General features: G+C 48.4%; 1 protein-coding gene across 1 annotated transcript in view; it reads left to right on the top strand.

The window, feature by feature from the left end:
- Positions 1 to 452: 452 nt before the first annotated feature.
- Positions 453 to 22,706, top strand: part of POP1 (POP1 ribonuclease P/MRP subunit) — a 63,231-nt gene continuing 40,977 nt past the window's right edge. Inside the window, 9 exon segments of the mRNA XM_085855746.1 lie at positions 453 to 874; positions 1,217 to 1,392; positions 6,677 to 6,919; positions 7,065 to 7,152; positions 7,346 to 7,536; positions 10,742 to 10,986; positions 11,169 to 11,262; positions 11,381 to 11,483; positions 11,653 to 11,787. Coding sequence (XP_085711872.1) covers positions 676 to 874; positions 1,217 to 1,392; positions 6,677 to 6,919; positions 7,065 to 7,152; positions 7,346 to 7,536; positions 10,742 to 10,986; positions 11,169 to 11,262; positions 11,381 to 11,483; positions 11,653 to 11,787 — 1,474 coding nt within the window. The 5' untranslated portion in view covers positions 453 to 675.

Here is a 22,706-nt window from a genome sequence, read left to right as displayed (position 1 = left end):
GGCCATTGTGCCAGTCCTCTGTAGTCTGCACACGTACAGACATTCCTTGTTTAACTCTCAAAGTTTGTCGGTACGTTTTGTGTTTGTACAATGCATGGCGGTTCAGGCGGTGTAATGAGTAACAGTGTTATCATAATTTGAATATTGCTTTTTGTTGATTAATTAATGCAATTAATTGTTGTGGTACCGCACGTACATCGAGTATAATCTAAAGTTTCCATTAATTTTTTTTTTTTAAAACGGAGGTGTCCTATCTTTTTTTTCAATAAAAACATCATTTTCTCCGACTCTTTATAAGTAAAAAGAAAATAATAATACCTGGGTATTGTTATACCCAAATTATATTATTTGTGCAAGAGAGCACGTTTCTGGCTGAAGGGTTATGACGTCACGTCCGCCATACCACGTGCTCTGGTTAAATATTAAACCCGTTTCGCGTTCGGCAAACTCATGTCGTTGGTCGTCAAGATTGTTAAAGTCTCATTTATCGATTCACGTTTCCTCACGGGCATTAATAAATAATTTTAATTACCTCAGAATTGGTCACGTGTGTTTTGGTGACGTCACGCGGAGACGGTTTGGTCACGTGTGTTCTGGGGACGTCACGAGGAGACGGCTTGAGCGCAGCTCGTCCCTCAGACCGACTCACGTGACCTCCGCGAGGAGACGACGCCGATGGAAGGCCGAGGAAGTCGCGCCAGTTGGAGAGCGAGGAAACGTGCGCGGATCATGCAGAATCAGCCGCCCAACATTTTCCGCGCGGACCCTTGTCAGGGAAGTGAGCCGGACACGAGCCAGCACAACAACGGGTTGGATCCTCCTCCGGGCACTGGACCGCTGATGCAAGGCCACGATCTTCCTGCGACGATCGTGGGTAAGCCGGCTATCTGTTAACAAGGCTCCATCAAGTTTTGGTGACGATCGTGGTTAAGCCGGCTATCTGTTAACAAGGCTCCATCAAGTTTTGGTGACGATCGTGGTTAAGCCGGCTATCTGTTAACAAGGCTCCATCAAGTTTTGGTGACCATCGTGGTTAAGCCGGCTATCTGTTAACAAGGCTCCATCAAGTTTTGGTGACGATCGTGGTTAAGCCGGCTATCTGTTAACAAAGCTCCATTAAGTTTTGGTTCCTTGGTCTCGCAATGTGTCGGTGTACGTGAGGGGTCTTCAGGCTCGCTCGGCTGATGCTCACTTATCGTGTGGTCTGTGTGTGTAGGATTGAAATTCGCAGAGGCTCGGGCAGCAGAAGTGAAGGCGATGCTCCAGGCGGTCTCCCAAAAGGGCTCGGTGCACCGGGTCTTTCAGACCCTGCCTCACTACATGCGCCGCCGAGCCATGAGCTCGAACGTCAAGAGACTTCCTCGGGGGCTGCGTGCGGCTGCGGAGAAAGAGGTTATCCACTCCTTGGTGGATCCTCGGGATCCTCTCACAACTTTTTAATTTGAGGAACTAAACGAGAATTTCATGAATCCACAATTATCAGATGTGATCATTATCAATGTTTCCCTCCCCCTCCCCCTCCCTCTCCCCCTCCCCCTCTTTCACATCCTTCATGTGAACTATTAAGCACCGAATGTAATTTTGATGAATCTCAAGAGGCAGCTATGTCTTGCCTTTGGGGGTTTCTGATTGGTTGTGACAAGCATGTGACGCAAATCGGTTGACGGCCGATCATGGACGACAAGAAGATGTTGCTCTTCTCATCGAAGCCATCAGTTGTATTATATACCCCAGACATATCGCACGAACAGACCCGTGCCATGGAGCCAGCTGATCGATCTCCCAGGAGTGACCCAGAGATCCCCCACATCTCAGATGGTGTACCCCCCACCTTCACGAAGTCAGGAAAGCCTGGTGTTGGCTCAGTGGTTAGGGTGGTGGCTTGGGATCCTAGGGTCCTGAGTTCAAGCCCCGTCGGCCGCTGAATTAATACACCAGGGGGTTGACTCGGCCTGTCATCCTTCCGAGGTCGGCGAAACGAGTACCAGTTCCGGTGTGTGTACTGGTAGAGGGGAACTGCATCGGCGACACAGTCGTGCTTCAAGAAATGATAGCTACCCCGGCAGCTAAGCTGCCATACGACCACCACCACGAAGTCAGGGCCACGACAGAGTGAGATCGATGGACACCCAGAGGACGGGGAAATAATGTGGAAGATTTGGCCCCTGACTTGCAGGGAGGTCATGGGTACAACCATGATCTGACCAACAAGATCATGGGTACAACCACCATGAAAAGGAGGAGAGGAGATTGGGACCATAATCTGTACAGAGCATTGATGCTGCTTAAGCGGTCTCCTTGGCTGTTGGGCACAATCCTGGACGGGTCGTCACTCCGACACAGTATACCAGCACGTTGGCACTCATTTTGCCGACCTCGGAAGGATGACAGGCCGAGTTAACCCCAACTGGTATGAATTCAACAGCTGAGCGGGATTTGAACTCGGGATCCTAGGATCCAAAGTCCGCCACCTTAACCATTAAGCCAACACCAGGCAACACCACCATGAAGAGGTGTCCCGATATTTGCAGAAACCGTTCGTTGAAATCATTGGGATTTTTTTTTTTTCCTTTGAAGGAGCGATGCTCATGGAAGAGAAATGTTGATGTGAGAGTGAGGCAAGCTTCAAGAAAATGCATGAATGGGAGGAAAGAAGGAACTAACTCTCAGTAAGATGGTTGGGTTAGGAAAGGTTAATGGGTGTAATAAAGATCATGGGACAGAATTGGGGAAGATGAGGGATGGAAAACACTACTTGTTTGAAGTCATGGGGTGAAGAGTGAGACGGGATTGAAGGGAATGTGGAAGTTGGTTCCACAGGTGGGGAAACAAAATGAACAAATGAGTGGAGGTGAGTAGTGATCCGGCATTTCGGTAGTTTCACCAGAAGGGGGTTGATGTTGAACAGTGTGTGTGTGTGTGTGTGTGTGTGTGTATGTGTGTATGTGTGTATGTGTGTGTGTGTGTGTGTGTGTGTGTGTGTGTGTGTGTGTGTGTGTGTGTGTGTATGTGTGTATGTGTGTATGTGTGTGAAGGGGGACAAAGGGGACAAAGCACAGAAAGAGCAGAGGGTTGCAGGACCAGAAAGGAGGTGGTAGAAGACAGAAACCACTGACCTGTCTGTGATGGCAAAGTGACAGTCCCATGGACTTGGTTGGCTTCATCGTGGGAGATTCCAATAATCTTGAAGGCCTTCGTTTCCACGGCGTCAAGCAAGATGCGAGTCAGGGGAGCCAGCCCAGAGGGGAGAACAGTACTCCATCAAGCTGTGGATGAAGAAGGACTTGTAGGTGGATAGGAGTTCGGGTGTATCAAGGAAGGACTTTAATGTACGACAGAGGATGGCCATTCAGTGGCTGGTTTTAGAGGCCAACCTTGAAATGTGGTTTGCCCAAGAAAGAACATGGCTGAGAGTGAGACCCAGGAGTTTGAATGACTGAACCTCCTTGAGGATAGTTAAGAAAGTAGATTTGTTTGCCAGACGGTCCTTAGAAAGAGAGAGAGATAGTGAGAGTATGAGATTTGTCAGGACTGAAGGACATTCCAAGTGTTGGACCAGCTTGTGATTTTTTTTTTGATATTTTTTTGCAAGATCTGAAGAGAGGGAAGAGGCTGCAGCCTGCCTTGAAAATTTATAAAGTTGATTTTCCAGGGAGTCAGAGAGATCAATGATATTATACCTGTCCTAGAATTGGGAGGGAAAGTGGGGGGGGGAGGTGTGGTCGTGAACAGCAAATGAGCTGTTCATTCATTATGGATATTCATTACCGTCCATTTTCTTCATGATTGGGGTTAAGCAAATCTATCCCCTTCATGGGCCTCGACATTGTATGTAAAAAATCCATTACTGTATATAATATGGTAATATCTCGATTCTCTTCCCAGTTTTTTTTTTACCATATGATAAGATATTGAAAATGAAGTAGAAGGCAATATTTTCATTGATACGTGGGTTCAGTAAGGCCTAGGTCACATTTGCCACGGCGGCCGTGGGGTCTCCAAAATCTACGGCCACTAGCGATTATACGGCGGCCGCAGTATTTCCACGGTCACACAATGTAGCAGTCACATGTTTTTATTTTTCGGGGAGCTGCACGGCGTATTTAGGCCTGTCACATTTGCCATGGCGGTCGTGGGGTCTCCAAAATCTACGGCCATTAGCAATTATACGGCAGCCGCAGTATTTCCACGGTCACACAATGTAGCAGTCACATATGTTTTTATTTTTCGGGGAGCTGCACGGCGTATTTATAAATTGTGGAGACCGAAAACGTGGGGTTGCCGTATGGTCTTTGATTTGATGTCGCACGGTGACCTTAGGGCGTTCCTGCGGCAGCCATAGAATTTTCAAGGCAGACACAAGGGGACTGCAGGGGGGCCCTAAGGCGAACGTGCGGCCAGACGGACGGTAACGAATGGGTTGAGCCTTATGGCCTTATGTGCAGAGTGCAGCCTTGTGGCCAGAAGGCGAACGTGCGGCTAGACGGACGGTAACAAATGGGTTAATTTTTTTTTTTTTACCAGTTTTTTTTCGGCTTGTCGAATTGCTATGGCGAACATAGAAATGAAAAAAGTTATAACTCCGCATTATAATTCCACGGCGACCTTACGGCCTGTAAAATATAGCCAAACGGCGTAGGGCCACCCTGAGGCCACCGCAGAAACTCTGCGGCCGCCGCACGTTTCTGTCAATTCAGAGGGCGTACGGCCACCGTATCCTCGCCGTAGAGCAAATGTGACTTAGGCCGAAACAGCGGGTACCAAGTCATGCTTCAACCTGAAAGTGATGTATTCCGAATGAGCTTGTTTTTTTCAGTGAAGGAGGGTGAGACACAGAGGAGGTGAAAGAACCTTTCCAAATCCCACAAAAACAGTTTGTTGTGATAGTTTTGGCATACACTCCAGTTCAACAATGCTACACCTTTTACTTTTGGATTAATTGCTGTCCAATAATCTATTACTAAAAGGAGTTGCGTGTGCATGCATGTGTCCGTCCGTCATACTTTATTCTAAAGGGTTCCTGCTGTTGTAGAATAATAAAATGGTACCATTGGAAAGATAATAATCTATTTGTTTGGAACAAAAAGTTGTAGAAGTTGTAAAATGTCATATCGCTTTAATAATCTATCTATAATTCCAGCAATCTCTGTGTGTCTGTCTGTCTGTGACCGCTGCTTCTCGACAACCACTGGTCCGATCTAATTGAAACTTGCCAGGTATATTGCTGGGAACCTGAGTATGTGCCTTTTCAAGGTTTGATATTAATTGGACAAGTGGTTCCCAAATTTTGGCCATTTATTTACCAAACCAATGACAGGACACGTTGCTGCGTAGGCGTGGCCGATGGGGGAAAGGGTGCCTGAGTTACCAATGACAGGACACGTTGCTTGGTGTTTTGCACCCACAATATCTATATTCTATCTATAATTCCAGCAATCTCTGTTTGTTTGCCTTTCAAAAGGTTTGAAATTAATTGGACAAGTGGTTCCCAAGTTAGAGCGCGTTCCCCATTACGGGTTACAACTTACGGACTTCCGGATAGTGATGACTTGCTGTATTCTAATAATTTCTCGATTTCTTATGCACATTTATAGATAAACACAATGCCCCAATCCAGTCGTCGTTTACCAGAGCGAAGGAACGGCCTGTGTGGTTGTTTGAAAGTTTAAAAAATATATACTTTTTTTTTTTGCATGTACGGCCATGCACTTATAGCCACGCACGTATGGGCAAGCGAGAGTGAAGGAACGGCCTGTGTGGTTGTTTCTGGCACAGGGTTTGAAAGTTTTATCTATATATATATATATGTATTTGTTTTTTTTTGCACGTGCTGCCACGCACGTATGGCCACGTGAGAGCGAAGGAACGGCCTGTGTGGTTATTTCTGGCACGTGGTTTGAAAGTTTTTTTTTTATTTTTTTATTTTTTGCACTTATGGCCACGCACATACGGGCACGCACAACTAAGGATTTATTTTTAGCATGATTGTGCTTAATGTAGCGCTTCCAACGGTACCATTTTTATTATTCTACGACAGCAGGAACCCTTTAGAATAAAGCGTGATGGACACGAAAGGAGCGCACAAGCGACAACAAAAAAATGACGTGTCATAAAAGCTCCCTTTTTCAACCTCATTGAGATTCACAGATAGACATGCAGTATGTTTGTGAAGTTCAAAATGCAGTCTTTTAATTCAACCCGTCAGCGAAGCGATGCCATAACACATTGCTAATGCTATAATTCCAACTGCAAATTAAACCGGATATAATTGGTGATACAGCGGTTTCATTTTACCATTTTTAAAATTCAATGTTAAGCGAAAGGTTGCAATGATCCAATCTTCGTACTCCTCTGGTCTCTCTTTCGAGTGCAGCCTTATGGCTGCTGGTTGCATCATTGCTAAGCGACGCGGCTATGCCGCTGATGTAGTGTCCCTATTACCAGTCCACTGGTACCCGTTTTGCCGACCTCAGAAGGATGACAGGCTGAGTCAACCCCACCTGATATTAATTCATCAGAAAACGGGGCTCGAACTCAGGACCCTGGGATCCCAAGTCAGCCACCCTAACCACGAAGCTCACACCAAGCTGTCACTCCTCTGGTGATGACATATTTTGATTTCCCTTTACCTTTGAAGTGTGATCCTAAATGGACAATTCCTCCATTTCTGTGACAGGTGCAAGGTACGCAAGCCAAGCCTGTGTCAAAATGTCGCTCTCGCAAAGCGAGACGCCAACACCGGAACTTGTTGGAGGAATATAACCGGAGGCAACGTCGCCATGTCTGGTTGGAGACGCATGTGTGGCACGCCAAGCGGTTCCATATGAAAGAGCGTTGGGGTTACCGCCTCGCTGAACGGCCATCTGCGAAGACGTTTCGTATATCCTTTCGTGCCATGGACCAGCACTGCTTGCTGCAGGTGAGGCTGAACTTGAACTTGAACCTGAACCTGAACCTGAACCTGAACCTGAACCTATGACTGCAATGGTTGTTCAGTTGCTACTCGAATGACCGAATATAAAGCTTGGTGTTGCTCCGATCGATGCTTCCTATTCTACCCACAGGACATCTCGTATTACTCCTGCATTGAAGTCAGTGGTAGACAGGAAGATCTGCTGCAGAGGCTCTGTAGACTGACGAGCAAGGAAGCAGGTAAAGCTTACATGGCCACAAAGTTTAAACTTCTGCACTTAAGTGTTTTTTTTCTTCCAGTTTGTTTTTTTACCTGTTTGACTTGGGTGAGGAAGGTGTTTATCTTTACTCGAGATTAACGGTGTGTTTTGTTACCATTACTCATACCGGATCCTCCACAAAAGGACACTCAGTTTTGGGTCTTTCTTTTCAGGTATGACGTTTGCTTCTAAAGAATGCCTTGGTGGTCGACGGCAGGGTTCCTTGGTCTTGTACAAGGTTGAGGGCTTCCCCAGCAAACCCTTGGGTCCGGTCACCTTTATCTGGAGGTCCATGTTGACGCCTGTTGTGGAGGAATCGAAACATCGGCAGCTTTGGATTTGGATCCATCCTGCCATGAAAAAGGTATTATAGTTAGTCCGACGGATTCAGGATTTCTGTAATTGAACGTAACAATTGTTCTGATACCAAATGTACAAAGTTTTATTTTTGTGTTTAATGATTCTTCTTCTTCTTTTGGCTGCTCCCATTGGGGTCGCCACAGCGGATCATCCGCATAATGATTTGGCACAGGTTTTATGCCGGATGCCCTTCCTGACGCAACCCTGGTCGCCTCTTACGACACAGGGATATGGTACACCTATTCTAACCGGGGCATACACCGGGCTCAGTACACTGGTACTCACTTCGCCGACCTCGGAAGGATGACAGGCTGAGTCAACCTCCTGGTGTGTATTAATTCAAGCGGCCAACGGGGCTTGAACTCAGGACCTCTTGGATCCCAAGCCATTATCCTAACCACTACGCCAACACTAGACTTCTTTGTGTTTAATGAATCAACCTTGCTATTGTGTGTGCCCTTTCACGGTGCTTTTTTTTTCTGGCATTTTGTTCGGCTGATGCGAAAGATGTCAACTGAGCGAACCGCCACAAAACGTGGAGTTCGTAAAATGCCCTTATTCTTTGTGTGTGCTGAAAGTTTGTTATTTCCTGCAGACCACTCCTGATATGTCCTGGCTGAGCAATTACTTGCTTGTCCTAAACCTGATATGCCTGGTGTTTGCTTAATGGTTAGGGTCCTGAGTTCAAATCCTGCTCAGCTGTTGAATTAATACCAAGTGGGGTTAACTCGGCCTGTCATCCTTCCGAGGTCAGTAAAATGAGTGCCAGCATGTTGGTATACTGTGACGGAGTGGTGACCCGTCCAGGATTGTGTCCAATAGCCAAGGAGACTGCTGAAGCAGCACCAACGCTCTGCACAGAGTATGGTCCCAATCTCCTCCTCTCCTCGAAACCTGGTGGATTTGTGACATCGGCCTTCTCTTATGCAAAGCATAGGACGGCGTGCTATTGAGTGTGGTTTAGTGGCTTGGTGGTGATTATTTGTTTTGTGCAACTGAAGATAATTCCTTTCATTCTGTCTCTGTTGATATCTTTGAAACGAGTCAAATAACAGCAGCTCAGAACACCCCAAAACGATACCCTGAAAGTTCCGCTTTGAAGGAATTGACATTTTCCTGCGGCTTTAAAATGCAAATAAACCTTGTACTGCCTTCTCAGCAATATTGTTCCTTTTCATTAATATACAGTAAACCACTAGTACTGTGGCACGCGTACTGGCGGAAATTGTAAGTGGTCTTCCCTCACCTTCCCCTTGCAGGGTGGGGGTTGGGAGGGAGAATTTTTTTTTTTTCTGTTCCCATGACCTGAACTTGGGTGCTACCAACATGTCTGCAATTTATTTTATTATTCTCTAACAACAATATAAGCAACACAGATAAACACTGAAAGGTCTGTTGGTGGTTGGACATGGATACATTTGCTCCATTGCATGTACTATCGGGGAGTCAGAGTCAAATAAATGTAAAATTGTCAAGGATAGCACCGCAATCAATGTCGTAATCACCAGGATGAATCACGAGGTCAGGAAAGCATGGAATAAAGATGCCGCACCGTCATCACCACTACTATCACCACTGCGCGAGGGGAGGGAAAGCGTGTGATTTTCTGATCATCATAACAATAGACACGAATAACCATGCTGGGAAAAACGGTTCCACCCAAATGGTCAGTGCTGTGACCAATCGACGAGTGAATATTGCTGACATAGCTACAGCCACACAAGCTCTATTTATTATTGTAGATTACTTGTGCATTGTTTCATTCTGCAAGCATATAGAAAAATAAATTAAATGAAGAATGAGTGAGCAAATTGATCTCTTTAATTATCTACAGTCCAAGCTCCACCCCTCTCCCTGCAAACAAAGTGACGTGCCACCAGCACAGTCCAAACTCTACCCATCTCCTGACCCAGGGAGTGAGGCTCCACTGGCTGACTTTTGTTTACAGATATTTTCTTTATGGACTGTCATGATTTTTTTTTTTCCTTCCCTGGAATCGTGGCTTCGTGTTACTACATCAGAATGACAATTTTCAACTTTATAGCCTACACAGAAAGTACTAAACATTTCTATCAGTCAGTAATTGCATGAGTGATGAGAAATACTGTCGGACCCCACTGTTCACGGTTGATAAAATGTGATCTGCTTCTGTATTTGTGGTTTTTCACAGGGTTTTTGATATTTTTTTTTTCTTGTGAATCACGAACCGCTGGGAACTTATCCCCCTTTATCCCAATGAAACAATGCCCCGACATTTGCGGATTCAACATTCATGGCTTTTTCCACGAACTTATCCCCTGTGAATAGCAAAGTCTGACAGTGTATATAACAATCTCAAGCTTTGTTCATTAAACACTGGAGTTGTAGGACTAAGCCACAGTTTTAAGCAGTACATGGGCTGTTGGATATGGCAGTTCAATTTGTACTCATTGAAGTTTATAGTCACCATTTACGTAATACATGTGCATTTTCCCAGGAGTATAACTATAACTTTCTATATCTCAGGCAGTGTGCTACATCGAGGGATGCTTCTGATCCAACCATTACCTTAATTGATAGATCTGGTACCTCCAGTATCAATGCGGTATGACAGGGATGCTCGTACTCCACATTCTTTGTAACTGTTTTGTTTTGTAAAAGCTGCTCTGTCTCCTTCAGTATGATTTTTTTTCTTTTTTTTTCTTTTTTAATGGGATGAAATTGCAAAGTCTGTTACAAATCCGACTTGATTCCGTTTGCTTTTGAAAGTGATGTCTGGCTTTTTCTGTCGATACCCGTGCATGTGCAAAATCTATTTCCCACAGGATGGTACCTTGGGTGTGTGTGGTTTATGCTGTTGCCATTTGTCACATATTTCTAGGAGTACTAGTGTTTGCATCTCACAACTTTGTTGGGCATCTTAAGTATTCCGTAGGTGCGAAAACGATGCGACCTCCTTGCGTGGGATCAGGATTCATCAACGTGCTGTGTTGGTGACAAATTTGGTAGTGGTCGTTTTTCAAGTGCTGTTCTGCCAGTAATTCGATTTCAGGGCTTTATCCCGAGCTGCAATTGCAGGACCCTCGTCGTCACATTTGAGGCCTACAAATCATAACCAAATGTGTGTCGTACTCAGGTTGATGCAAGCACGATTGGCATTCCAAAGAATCTGCCTGTGAATCACTTTCCACACTGCATAAATAATTCTAATGACAAATGTTGTGCTACAGGAGGTTCTTGAGGAGCTGCAACAAGTCCTTGGCTGTCTGATTCCTGTACCTCCAAAGCCATTGGATGAGTCACTAACTAAGCCAGTACCAGAAGGTGGTTCGGGAAACCCCATTGTTGGACATTTGCGCAGAAAAAAGAAGCGATCTCGGTCTGCTGCACGACCTGAAAAGGTCTTGCGTGATGGTACAAGACATCTTTCTGACCCCACAAGCTGGAGAACAGAAAATGGCGATATCGTGCTCACGTAAGGCACACATCCTATGAGTTGCTCGAAAGGACACGCTGATCATTAATCTTGTTTTCCAGATATCTCACAGACCACATGTATGGATGTTTCACTACAGTACATCAAATGTGAAATGACCATGATTGCGTGAGGATTGTTGCTTGCTCTTCACAAAGCATGTTTTCTGTTTGTGACCACAGAGATCTCACCATGGAGCTAGTTAGGTTGCGTCTCGTTGGACCACTTGCGAACTGTGTGCTCACGAGTACTCTGCACGTGGCTGACTTGCCCCAAGTAACTTTTTTGGAATTCCTTCATGTCCTGATATTCAGTAATGATGACTATTAATGTATGGTCGTCCACACGACATGTTTTGTTCATGGCTATGCCGTGACTTTCACGTGCTCTCCAGGTCTCGGAGGAAGGTCCAACATCTTGGTGGACAAAGCACAATGGATATCCTCCACATAGAGAGCTTCATGAGGAACAGAGACGAAAATTTTCTTTGCTGGCTGGTAAATGTCATTTTGGGATTGTATGCTGATTGTAAAGTTGTATTTACTTACTTCAATATCGCACTTCCAACAGACATGAGTCTGTTGTCTCTTTTGCACCCTGTTTAAAAGTCTATTGTGTCCATGATGTACATTTTCTTTTCTGAAAGGCAGTTTTGTACTGTTACAGGTTTGCAGGCGACTTCTGACATACCATCCGGTACCATTTTGGGCCTCACAGTTGGTGACCCTCGGCTCGACCTCCCTGGCAAGAGAAGCAAATCCCTGCCTGGTGAAACATCTGAGGCAGGCAAGCTGTCTTTCTAAGAAGCTTCTGTGTATGTTTAGATAGGATGGCCGAGAGATACGCACACTCAAATCTTTGCAGGAGAGCCTTGATTTGAATCCAGACCCAGCGATAAAAGGTCATCCCAGTGTTTCGCGTGCACTGTGATTCATCAATGTTTATGCACGCCGTCCTTCGGATGGATGTTAAACTGGGTGTCCCATCTGCTGGCAATGGATTGTGGAGGTTAAAGATCCTATGGTGTCATTCGTGAAGAGTAGGCAAGCTATCGCCAGCACCCTGAATAAATTCCAAATTCCGGGGAGAGGGTTGGCACACTTCCCAGCATGACCCTTGCCAATAAACTGCTTCAGCAGCACCAATGCCCTGTAACAGTCGATCGTATGTATGTATATATAAATATATATATATATATTGTTGCGGTTTTCGCGCCCGCCGGCGTGCGACGGCCACGTAACTCGAATCGCGGCACGTCGCCCACCGGACGGACAATCCAGTCGTGACCCTCTCGGACTAACGCCGGGAACCAGTCACGGGTGGACCTTTCGGTCTCACCGCGATCGAGCCAATCAGCCCCCGCGTGGGATAGGGTTGCTCGCCAAATTCGAACTACCTAAGTACCCACGCGGAGGGTAGACCGGGCGATCGCACCTCGCCGCAGGTCGACTTCGGACACGGGCCACTTAAGCGACCCGTTCCGTACTATCAGAATAACCGAGCGGTGTTATCGTCGACCTCGACGGTTCGATTAATTATCGGGCGTATTCAGCCCACTACCAACCCTTTACGTGAAGCAAGATGGGGATTCAATGGAGGAAAAGACGAAGCGAAGCGGGAGAACAGTTCAACAATAAAGCACATTTATTCGCGACGAACGGAAAGCACACAAATACAATTCCACCAAATGCACACAAACAAAAGAAAACACAATTCCATTTACACAAAAAGCAAACATAAAAGTGAAAACACAGTGCAGAGCTAATACCGACTACCGAGCACACGGCAACACTTATACAATTCTACTTCACAGACGGCGCCGACAACACATACCCAAAACCAAGGAAAAGAAATACCTCAAGAATGAGGCAGGCCTGAGGCCGAGACCGGGTCGGGCCTACCCGTCTGGTGATGAGACGCGGAGCGGCGATGGCCCCGCAACCCGCGGGACTCGTGGACAGTGCCTGGCAGGGGGTGGGAACGCGGCCCCCTTGGTCGCACTATCTCAGCGCGGGGGGAAACAGGAGGGGGTTGCTGATGCTCGGGGTATAGAGGATCTTTATTATCCCTGTGTGTGCGTCTCCAACTCGGCCAGGTCGCGCTGCCGGCCTCCCTCGGGCGTGCAGCTCCTGGCACCGACGCGAGCACCCCCTCGTCCGACTCTCTTCAGCTTCTCCAGCCACTGCAGGCTTCGGGCTCCAGACTTCCACACTCATCCCCTCCGTTCCGACTCCTTCTCGTTCTCGTTCGTTCCGACTCCTTCTCGTTCTCGTTTGCGACTCTCTTCTGACTGACGAACACCGTCCTTTTATCGCCCCATAACTTCGCCTTTGACCCCCTCCCTTTGACCTTTCACCTCGCTCCCCATTGGCCCGAGAAAAAGTGGGCGTGAAGGCTTTTTGATCCACAAATTTGCATATATCGATCGTTCTGGAGGCGGGGCCAAATCGCCCCTCGCTCACCGATTGGACGGCAAAAAGTGGGCGTGTGTCGTTTTTGATCCGTTTTTGAAGCACAAAATCCGTGATTTTGTACACGCTGTTCAACGTGCGCCCTACACGAGTCCAGCATCGGTGCCCATGAGTGGCGCGAGATGACGGTGATGCGATGGTGGCGAGTTGTGACGGTAAAGGTCGTGGCGGTTGTGGTGAAGCGGCGTTGTGGTTGGTGGTTGTTGTTGTGGTTGTGATGGTAATCATGGCGGTTGGTCCAAAATAAAGATAGTAAAAGAAAAACGGCTATCCTGAAGAGTCGCAGCACGCATAAATGACATGTATTCCCACTAGACAACGGGTTTGGGCCTAACTACACATGCACTTACCGAGATACCTCACCTAAGGGACCTGAATGGTGGTTTGCGAATCTGGTAACCACAACACTACCCCCTCCCCTTTTTACAGACTCGTCCCGAGTCGTCAAATTTTCGTGTGCCATCATGTGTAGTTTTCCCCTAGTACATTTTACCTACGGATCCCTGAGTGCGACATTCATGGTATTCGTGTCCCCAAAATAAATAACCTGAGGGCTGCGTAACTACCTAAACAAACTCACTCATACGGACGACTTAAATAAAATTGCCGGCGCTAAGACAAACATGCCGGGGGCGCACTCATATGTACAGTACATCTTAACCTTAACTTACAAATTTTACACTAAACCATGGCCCAGGATCACTGAACTCTGCAAAAAGAAAGCAGTTAGCAGGGAGCCAGGCTGCCCGCATGCAGTCTCTGGCTCAAACAATGCAGGTGACAGGGAACGTGGCTGGCTGCTCACACGCAGTCCAAGGCCTTCCCTTTCGAACTGAACGCAGTGAACCACAACGGTGCATGGGCTGCACAAACGCAGTCTCCGTGCCAGCTCAAGTGGCACACGCAATGAGCACAACGAATGAATGGATGAATGGATGGACGCAAACACGGTGCACGGGCCGCCACTGCAGGCCCGTGTTGTAGCTGCCAACAGGGCAGTTCTCGCAGCTTGCAAACTGTTGCTTTCTGATCCTGGCGCACATGGAAATGAACAGGGGGGGCAAAGCAAAAATTGAACGGGGCTGGTGAACGTGGGCAGTGGGCATGGCATGGCAAAGGTGAGCAGGCAAACACAGCCCGCAGAAGAAGGCCGCTGCAGGCAAACATAGCGGGCAGATGAACTGGCCGGCACAGGCCTTGAAGAAAAAACAGCCAGCCGGCAGATGAAGTGGGCCGGCACAGGCCTTGCAGCACAGCAGCTGCAGACGATCCAGCCGGCACAGACCTTGCAGCAAAATAACAGCTGCCGATGAAGTTGGCCGGCCTCCGCCTTGAAGCAAAACACGGCCAGCCGATGAAGTTGGCCAGCTCTTGCCGTTCAGTGGAGGTTGGTGGAGGGAGTGCGGTGGTGCTGGCCACTTGGAGGGCGGGCTCGGACCTACCTACCTGTCTCCCTCCCAACCTATCGCCTTTGCCTGTCACTGTACATACCCACTCCCTTAATTTGTCAAACCCCAATTTAGCCCCAACTTATTTTTTTGTTTTTATTTTTACTTCCCCTCTATAAATCGTCCACTAACCCCCTTTATCGTCTTTGTTCGGCTAACCTATTCTGTCACCTAGCCTACTCCCAACCCCTACGTTCCCTTCCCAGAGGGGAACAAGGGAGAGCTAGCGTCCTGTGTCGAGGCCCAACGAAGCCTCAGAATGGCCTCCCCAGAGTTCGGCGATCTTTAACCAAAGTGGGTCCAGCGGCCCACAACGACAGCGAGGGGATGGATGGTGCGGAGGGGTACATCTCCTAATCTACCCTAACCATTTAACTGTTAAACTACCCCGGGGCTTTCAACAAGCGCCTCTCGCTTAAACTATTGGTTCTAACAACCCAGATTCCCGTCGCCTGTGTTGGTGTCCTCACAATTTCGGGCCTCGCCCCCCAATTTTCTCTCCGTGCCCTCACACGGTCTCCTGGCTGGGACACGTGGCTCCCTTTGGCAGGCACGACCCTCTGCCGAATCTCCCGCTATGGCACCCCCGGGCACTACACTGCCTCCGAGCCTACCAGCTCCCTAACACCGGGGAGTGCCCCCCCTGGCACCTCCCCTGAAACGCACACGTGGCAGGCCGGCCTCCCGGGCCCCTTTCCGAGGGTCACCCGTGCCCACAACACTGCCCACGCGGCTAATGGCGCCCCGGGCCCCCGCACCAAGCAGGCGCACCCGTGCCCACTACTCTATCCCGGCCCCCCATGGGCCCATGGCCTACCACGGCCGACTAGCCTGGTGCCCGGGGTACCCACTCAGCGATACTCACCTTTCGCAGCCACGCTCCCAAGCCCGTCAACAGGGCTCCTGCACCCCTCCAAATGGGTTTCGAGCCTACACTCCCACCAACAACAAAACAACCTCCATTTTTCAATTTGACTAACCCCGCTAACTCACTCTACACTGACCCCGGGGTCCCTTGGGCGGGAGTCACTCCTCCCCCCAATCACTCATCGCACCATGCATTCCCCATTCACTCCATACACACAGACCCGCTGGCCTCACTCACTCACCATGTACTCACCTCACAACTCACCAACTCTTCAACACACACACCGCTGAACTCTGCCATCCTTCTAACTGCATCCCCTAACTAACTCGTGCTCCCACGTCGTCCCTTAAACTACAGCACGTTCCTTTTAACACTACGTAGCTAAACTACGTCCCCTCTACACATTCACAAGTCTGTCCATGTTCTCAAATGTCCCAAATAACTTTTATTTCCCAACCTAAAGCTCACTAAATCCCTCTACCTAATCCATTCCACGGACTCCATGAGGACTTACCCCTGCCCCATGAAGTCGGTCTAACTAAGCTAACCCTTCCCCCTAACTAGTTTCCATCCTGTGCCCCGGTAAGGGGGTCTTTCACCCCTTGCCCAGGAATCCTGTGTACCCGAAAGTGAGGCTTGTTCCTTTTTTATTTTTTTTTCTTTACATGCGCAGCGCCAGCGCGGCAACTCAGAGCTCGCGCACTTTGCACCTGCCCGTGACGTCATGCAGCTGCACGTGTTCCTCGTCCCTCCTTGGACGGGACCATCCGGCAGAGATACCCCTCCTGCCGGATTCCAACCACACGTGCAGCCATGACATCACCGTGCGCAAAAAAAAAAACACAAGCCCCACGTCTCGAGGGGTTTCCCACGCGAACACATGTGCTTTGCCCGTTGGAGCTTAACACACACGATCGCGTGGAGAACCCGTCCGGTCCAAATCCATTTACCTGCCTAAACTTTGTCCGTCCGCGGGATCGGCAAATCCACCGCGTGCGTTTCCGGACCGGGACTTCACTCTCGCAAGCGAGCACGTGGCGGTCTCGTGCGTTGCACAGCACGAACCGCGTGCTCACTGCTGGGTGAACCCGGCACGGTCCTCGAAACAACTACAGCCGCTACTCGGCTTTCTTTCTTCTCATGTCGCCTTCGTCGTCGCCATTCAACCCACGCACACCTGCGTGTTACGACGCACACGGTCCACTCCATCACATTCACACCGGGAGACGCGGCTGCGTGCTCCCGCATGCCAACCGACATCTCCCTTACATACCGCTCTCTCACACACACGGTCTCCCTGGCACACAGCGACCTTGCACACGGCCGTTCACTCACGCGTGCCTCACTACTCACACAAACCATACTACTCACACGTGGTGCTCTATTCACTCGCGCGGGGGCACTCACCCGCGGTGCCTCACCCACACACGCGAGGGCACTCAACCGCTGTGCCTCATCCACACACCGTGCCTCACTCATACACGCGGGGGCACTCACCCGCGGTACCTCACTCATACACACGGCGACACTCACACACGCGGTCTCTTCCACACAACGTCCCTCACTCATACACGCGGGGGCACTCACCCGCGGTTCCTCACTCATACTGGCCGTTTCACTCACACACACGGCCTCTTCCACACACGGTTCCTCATCCACACACGGTGCCTCATCCAAACACGGCGTGCTGGGAAGCACGCACTCCAGCACCATCGCCACCACACCAGTCACACACGGGGTCGCTTCCACACACGGGGACGCACTCACGCCTTGCACCACACACACAGGGACAACTACACTGGGGATTCGTATCCCCACAAGGGTCTCCGGGGCCTCTATACCCCCCAAGCTCTCCGTGCACCCGTCCACAGCACTCGTCCCCTCAACCTCGCAAAACACGACCGAACTCACCTGGTCGTGACTCGCCTCAAGGGGGCATACTCCCTCCCCTCGTTCCTGGAGGAGGCCATCCCGCTGCTCGCACCGGGTCCCAACACGCTCCGCGAGCTCAACCCCATTGTCCTCCACTACCTCCGTGTGTGCGTGCGCGTCACTTACCCCGTCTTCATCGTGTAGTCTTCCCTCTATCGTTCCCATCTCCCGTGTCTCTGCCAACTCTTCACCCTTTACCTCCCTTGTCTCAACTATTATTTCTGTTGTTGTCACCTCGTGTCTCGTCTCACACGTTTTGGTCTCCCCATTTAATTTTTCCCTTTCGGTCATCGTCACGACCCTCGCCCAACACGTTCCACGAATTATTTTTTCACCCGCCTCCACCGCGGTCCTGTCAGCCGTTGCACCCCCACCCAGCTCGTTTGCTCCCACACGTGGAGTCGCCATTTTTATCTCCCCGGTCACGGCCTTCATGCCCGCCTGCAGGCTTCGGCCCATGTTCTGCGTCTCACCCCGCAGCTTTTTCATTTCCTCCTTCATGTTTGTTTCCATTCCGTTCATTTTTGTATCCATCTTTTCGTTTATTTGTTGTGTATTCGCATCCATCGTCGTTTTCACTTCATTTGTATTTGTATCCATCTTTTCGTTCATGCCTTTCATTTCGTTTTTCATTTCATTTTTCATTTCATTTGTATTTGTATCCATCGTCGTTTTCACTTCATTCATTTGTTTGTTCATTGCCGCCAGCATGGCGCATAGCTGGGCCATGTTGGATGCACTCAGCTGAGCCGTTTCGGCAAGGGTTGGAGAAGGGTCTTGGTGGAGAGGGGGGGGGGGAGGTGTCATACACCGCGGCTGCTGCCGCACCCACCTCGGGCCCTGGGTTCAGTTGGGCGAGTCCGTGTTCCTGCACAATCAACATTTCCTGCTCGGGGATTCCATCCTGGACCATGGACTCTACATTATTACACATATACATTTCTAATACCCCCGGCTCCCGCTCGCCTTGAGACGCCATCTTGCTTCTCGTGAAGGGTTAATTTCGCTCGCTCGTAATTTGGAGGGAATCGGGGGTCGCTTCTCTCACCCCTGGACCGATTCCTGTGAATTTAGCCGGAGACAGGAGAGCCTGTTTTCCTGTTCTCCGATACCAGTGCCGCGAGGAGGGCGATGAATTTGTATCGCACGACCTGACACCAGTGTTGCGGTCTTCGCGCCCGCCGGCGTGCGACGGCCACGTAACTCGAATCGCGGCACGTCGCCCACCGGACGGACAATCCAGTCGTGACTCTCTCGGACTAACGCCGGGAACCAGTCACGGGTGGACCTTTAGGTCTCACCGCGATCGAGCCAATCAGCCCCCGCGTGGGATAGGGTTGCTCGCCAAATTCGAACTACCTAAGTACCCACGCGGAGGGTAGACCGGGCGATCGCACCTCGCCGCAGGTCGACTTCGGACACGGGCCACTTAAGCGACCCGTTCCGTACTATCAGAATAACCGAGCGGTGTTATCGTCGACCTCGACGGTTCGATTAATTATCGGGCGTATTCAGCCCACTACCAACCCTTTACGTGAAGCAAGATGGGGATTCAATGGAGGAAAAGACGAAGCGAAGCGGGAGAACAGTTCAACAATAAAGCACATTTATTCGCGACGAACGGAAAGCACACAAATACAATTCCACCAAATGCACACAAACAAAAGAAAACACAATTCCATTTACACAAAAAGCAAACATAAAAGTGAAAACACAGTGCAGAGCTAATACCGACTACCGAGCACACGGCAACACTTATACAATTCTACTTCACAGACGGCGCTGACAACACATACCCAAAACCAAGGAAAAGAAATACCTCAAGAATGAGGCAGGCCTGAGGCCGAGACCGGGTCGGGCCTACCCGTCTGGTGATGAGACGCGGAGCGGCGATGGCCCCGCAACCCGCGGGCCTCGTGGACAGTGCCTGGCAGGGGGTGGGAACGGGGCCCCCTTGGTCGCACTATCTCAGCGCGGGGGGAAACAGGAGGGGGTTGCTGATGCTCGGGGTATAGAGGATCTTTATTATCCCTGTGTGTGCGTCTCCACCTCGGCCAGGTCGCGCTGCCGGCCTCCCTCGGGCGTGCAGCTCCTGGCACCGACGCGAGCACCCCCTCGTCCGACTCTCTTCAGCTTCTCCAGCCACTGCAGGCTTCGGGCTCCAGACTTCCACACTCGTCCCCTCCGTTCCGACTCGTTCTCGTTCTCGTTCGTTCCGACTCCTTCTCGTTCTCGTTTGCGACTCTCTTCTGACTGACGAACACCGTCCTTTTATCCCCCCGTAACTTCGCCTTTGACCCCCTCCCTTTGACCTTTCACCTCGCTCCCCATTGGCCCGAGAAAAAGTGGGCGTGAAGGCTTTTTGATCCACAAATTTGCATATATCGATCGTTCTGGAGGCGGGGCCAAATCGCCCCTCGCTCACCGATTGGACGGCAAAAAGTGGGCGTGTGTCGTTTTTGATCCGTTTTTGAAGCACAAAATCCGTGATTTTGTACACGCTGTTCAACGTGCGCCCTACACGAGTCCAGCATCGGTGCCCATGAGTGGCGCGAGATGACGGTGATGCGATGGTGGCGAGTTGTGACGGTAAAGGTCGTGGCGGTTGTGGTGAAGCGGCGTTGTGGTTGGTGGTTGTTGTTGTGGTTGTGATGGTAATCATGGCGGTTGGTCCAAAATAAAGATAGTAAAAGAAAAACGGCTATCCTGAAGAGTCGCAGCACGCATAAATGACATGTATTCCCACTAGACAACGGGTTTGGGCCTAACTACACATGCACTTACCGAGATACCTCACCTAAGGGACCTGAATGGTGGTTTGCGAATCTGGTAACCACAACAATATATATATATATATATATATATATATATATATATATATATATATATATATATATATATATATATATATATATATATATATATATATATTACGGCTGAGCGATGTGATTGAGTCTTCTTGTTATTTATATGTTAACTAATATTGCCATTGCTTGGGAGCCTCGATGTGCGCTTGTCTGTGCTGTCGCTGACTATTCACCAATAAGCGATGAAACTGGTCCAGCAAAAATGTAGAAAAATCAATTTTAAATAACAGCTTGATCCAGAAGTACCTGCAGCCTGGTGAACATGTTATATTTAACCCTTTGAGCCCTCGTGGCCAGTTTCAGGCCGCTATTCAAACCCCCATATACCCGAGTGGTCGGAATTTTCTCCATGGAGTCCAGGTTGGGGAGCCAAAAATTCAAGGAGCTCAGGGTTTAAAAGGTTAAGGGAAGATGTGTACGATGTAATGTGTCGTCATTTAATTTAATGTGTGATAATACATTAAATCCTCTAGCGGGTAAAGTTTCATTCGTGGTGTTGCATTGATGGGTTGACTGACTGCCTGGACGCAACTGAGGTTGTGCATCAACTGATGTAGGTAATCTACTGATGTGGATCCGACGTTTGGAGAGGTTCTGGGATGAAAGGATCGAAACCTCGAGGAAGAATGTTGCCCACCTGATGATCCATGTGGTCAGAAAGCCATTCAATTGATTACAGGTTCAGGTTCTTACTTTAGGTAAGGGAACTATGTTTTGAGGTTTACAATTTAAATCAAATTGAAATACAGGATGTTGTGAAATTAACATCATTTACAGCAATCCTTTAAACTATATTATATTTTTGGAATAGCCAATATTGTACAATTGTTTAAAAAAAAATATGCGTATGTGGTTTCTTTAAAAAAAAAAAAAAAGTTATTTTAATTTTTTTCACATTACATCGATCGAAGTCACATGGAGGAGGTTGAACTTGACACTGCCCACACGAGAAAGACGTTTATTGACATCGGTATATCTTAATGTGAATCATAAGGACTTTGGTTGACCATTGACGGATACGGAATTAGAACATGGATTCCGAGTGTCATGAGCAATCAGTTCAGATGGGAATGCGAAACGTATCAACTTGATCCCCTTTTATTTTATTTTCTTTTTGTTCCATGTTTCCACTTCGTGATTCTGTGCTCAATGGGAGCCTCTGCCATTGATGGCAGATGAACCAGGTTCGAATCCTGGCAGAGCCACTGGCACCCCTTTCACACCCTTTTTGACACTCCACATTTTTCAAGATCCTTTATCTTTCTTGCACACCATCCCTCAGCATTCCTTTTCTTTATCCTTGTATTATAGAGACTGTGAGAAGTTGGCAATTATTACCTCCACCAGCAAAGGTGGATGGCGGTTATGTTTTCACCTCTGTCTCTCTGTGAGCAGGATATCTCAAAGTTATGGACGGATTCAGATGAAATCTGGTGGACAGGTTGGGTAGGTGACGAGGACAAATTGATTAGATTTTGATGAAGATCTCGGTCTGGATCCAGATGCTAGAATTTAAGTGATTCTTCATCATTGAGAGGTTGTTCCAAAAATGATGTATGTAATAACATGCCGTCTTAAAAAGTTACAAATGGATTTGGCCGAAACCTGGTGGATAGGTTAGGTGTGTGACAAGGATCGATTAATTCGATTTTGGTGAAGATCTGGATACCAGAATTTTCGAATTTTTTGACGATTCTTCACCGTTGAGAGATCAAAAGCCATACTGTAAAGCATGATGTTTCAAAGAGTTGTGGACGAGTTATGACAAAACTTGTTGTTTTGATTCTTTTGATAAGGTTTGGATCCAGTGTGGGATACAAAATGTAAACTGTTCAGCTTGGCAGAGGTATACACTCGACTGAGTGCTGGGCCATTCCATTTATTTATTTATTAGTACACTTTACAAACCTAAATAGTTTTCAAGGTTTTAATATATTTTTCTTTGTCGATCGAAAAGCAGTTCTTGGTGTAAACCTGTCATGTAATCCCTCTACAAAACACTTGTGCATTTTTCCATCATGCATTTTGATTTGATATTTATTTATTAAAATGGTCCATCAGTCCCTTTAATTGCCCAAGTAACCGAAGAGGTGCAAGTACGGAACCTCGTTTCTGCTTTCTCCACTAATTTTAC

This window comes from Eptatretus burgeri, chromosome 14 (genome assembly GCF_056783735.1).
Source record: "Eptatretus burgeri isolate ZD-2024b chromosome 14, Ebu_testis_v1, whole genome shotgun sequence".
NCBI classification, from domain to species: domain Eukaryota; kingdom Metazoa; phylum Chordata; class Myxini; order Myxiniformes; family Myxinidae; genus Eptatretus; species Eptatretus burgeri.
The sequence above is the reverse complement of the archived record's forward strand: the minus strand, read 5'-3'. Positions and strand labels throughout refer to the sequence as shown.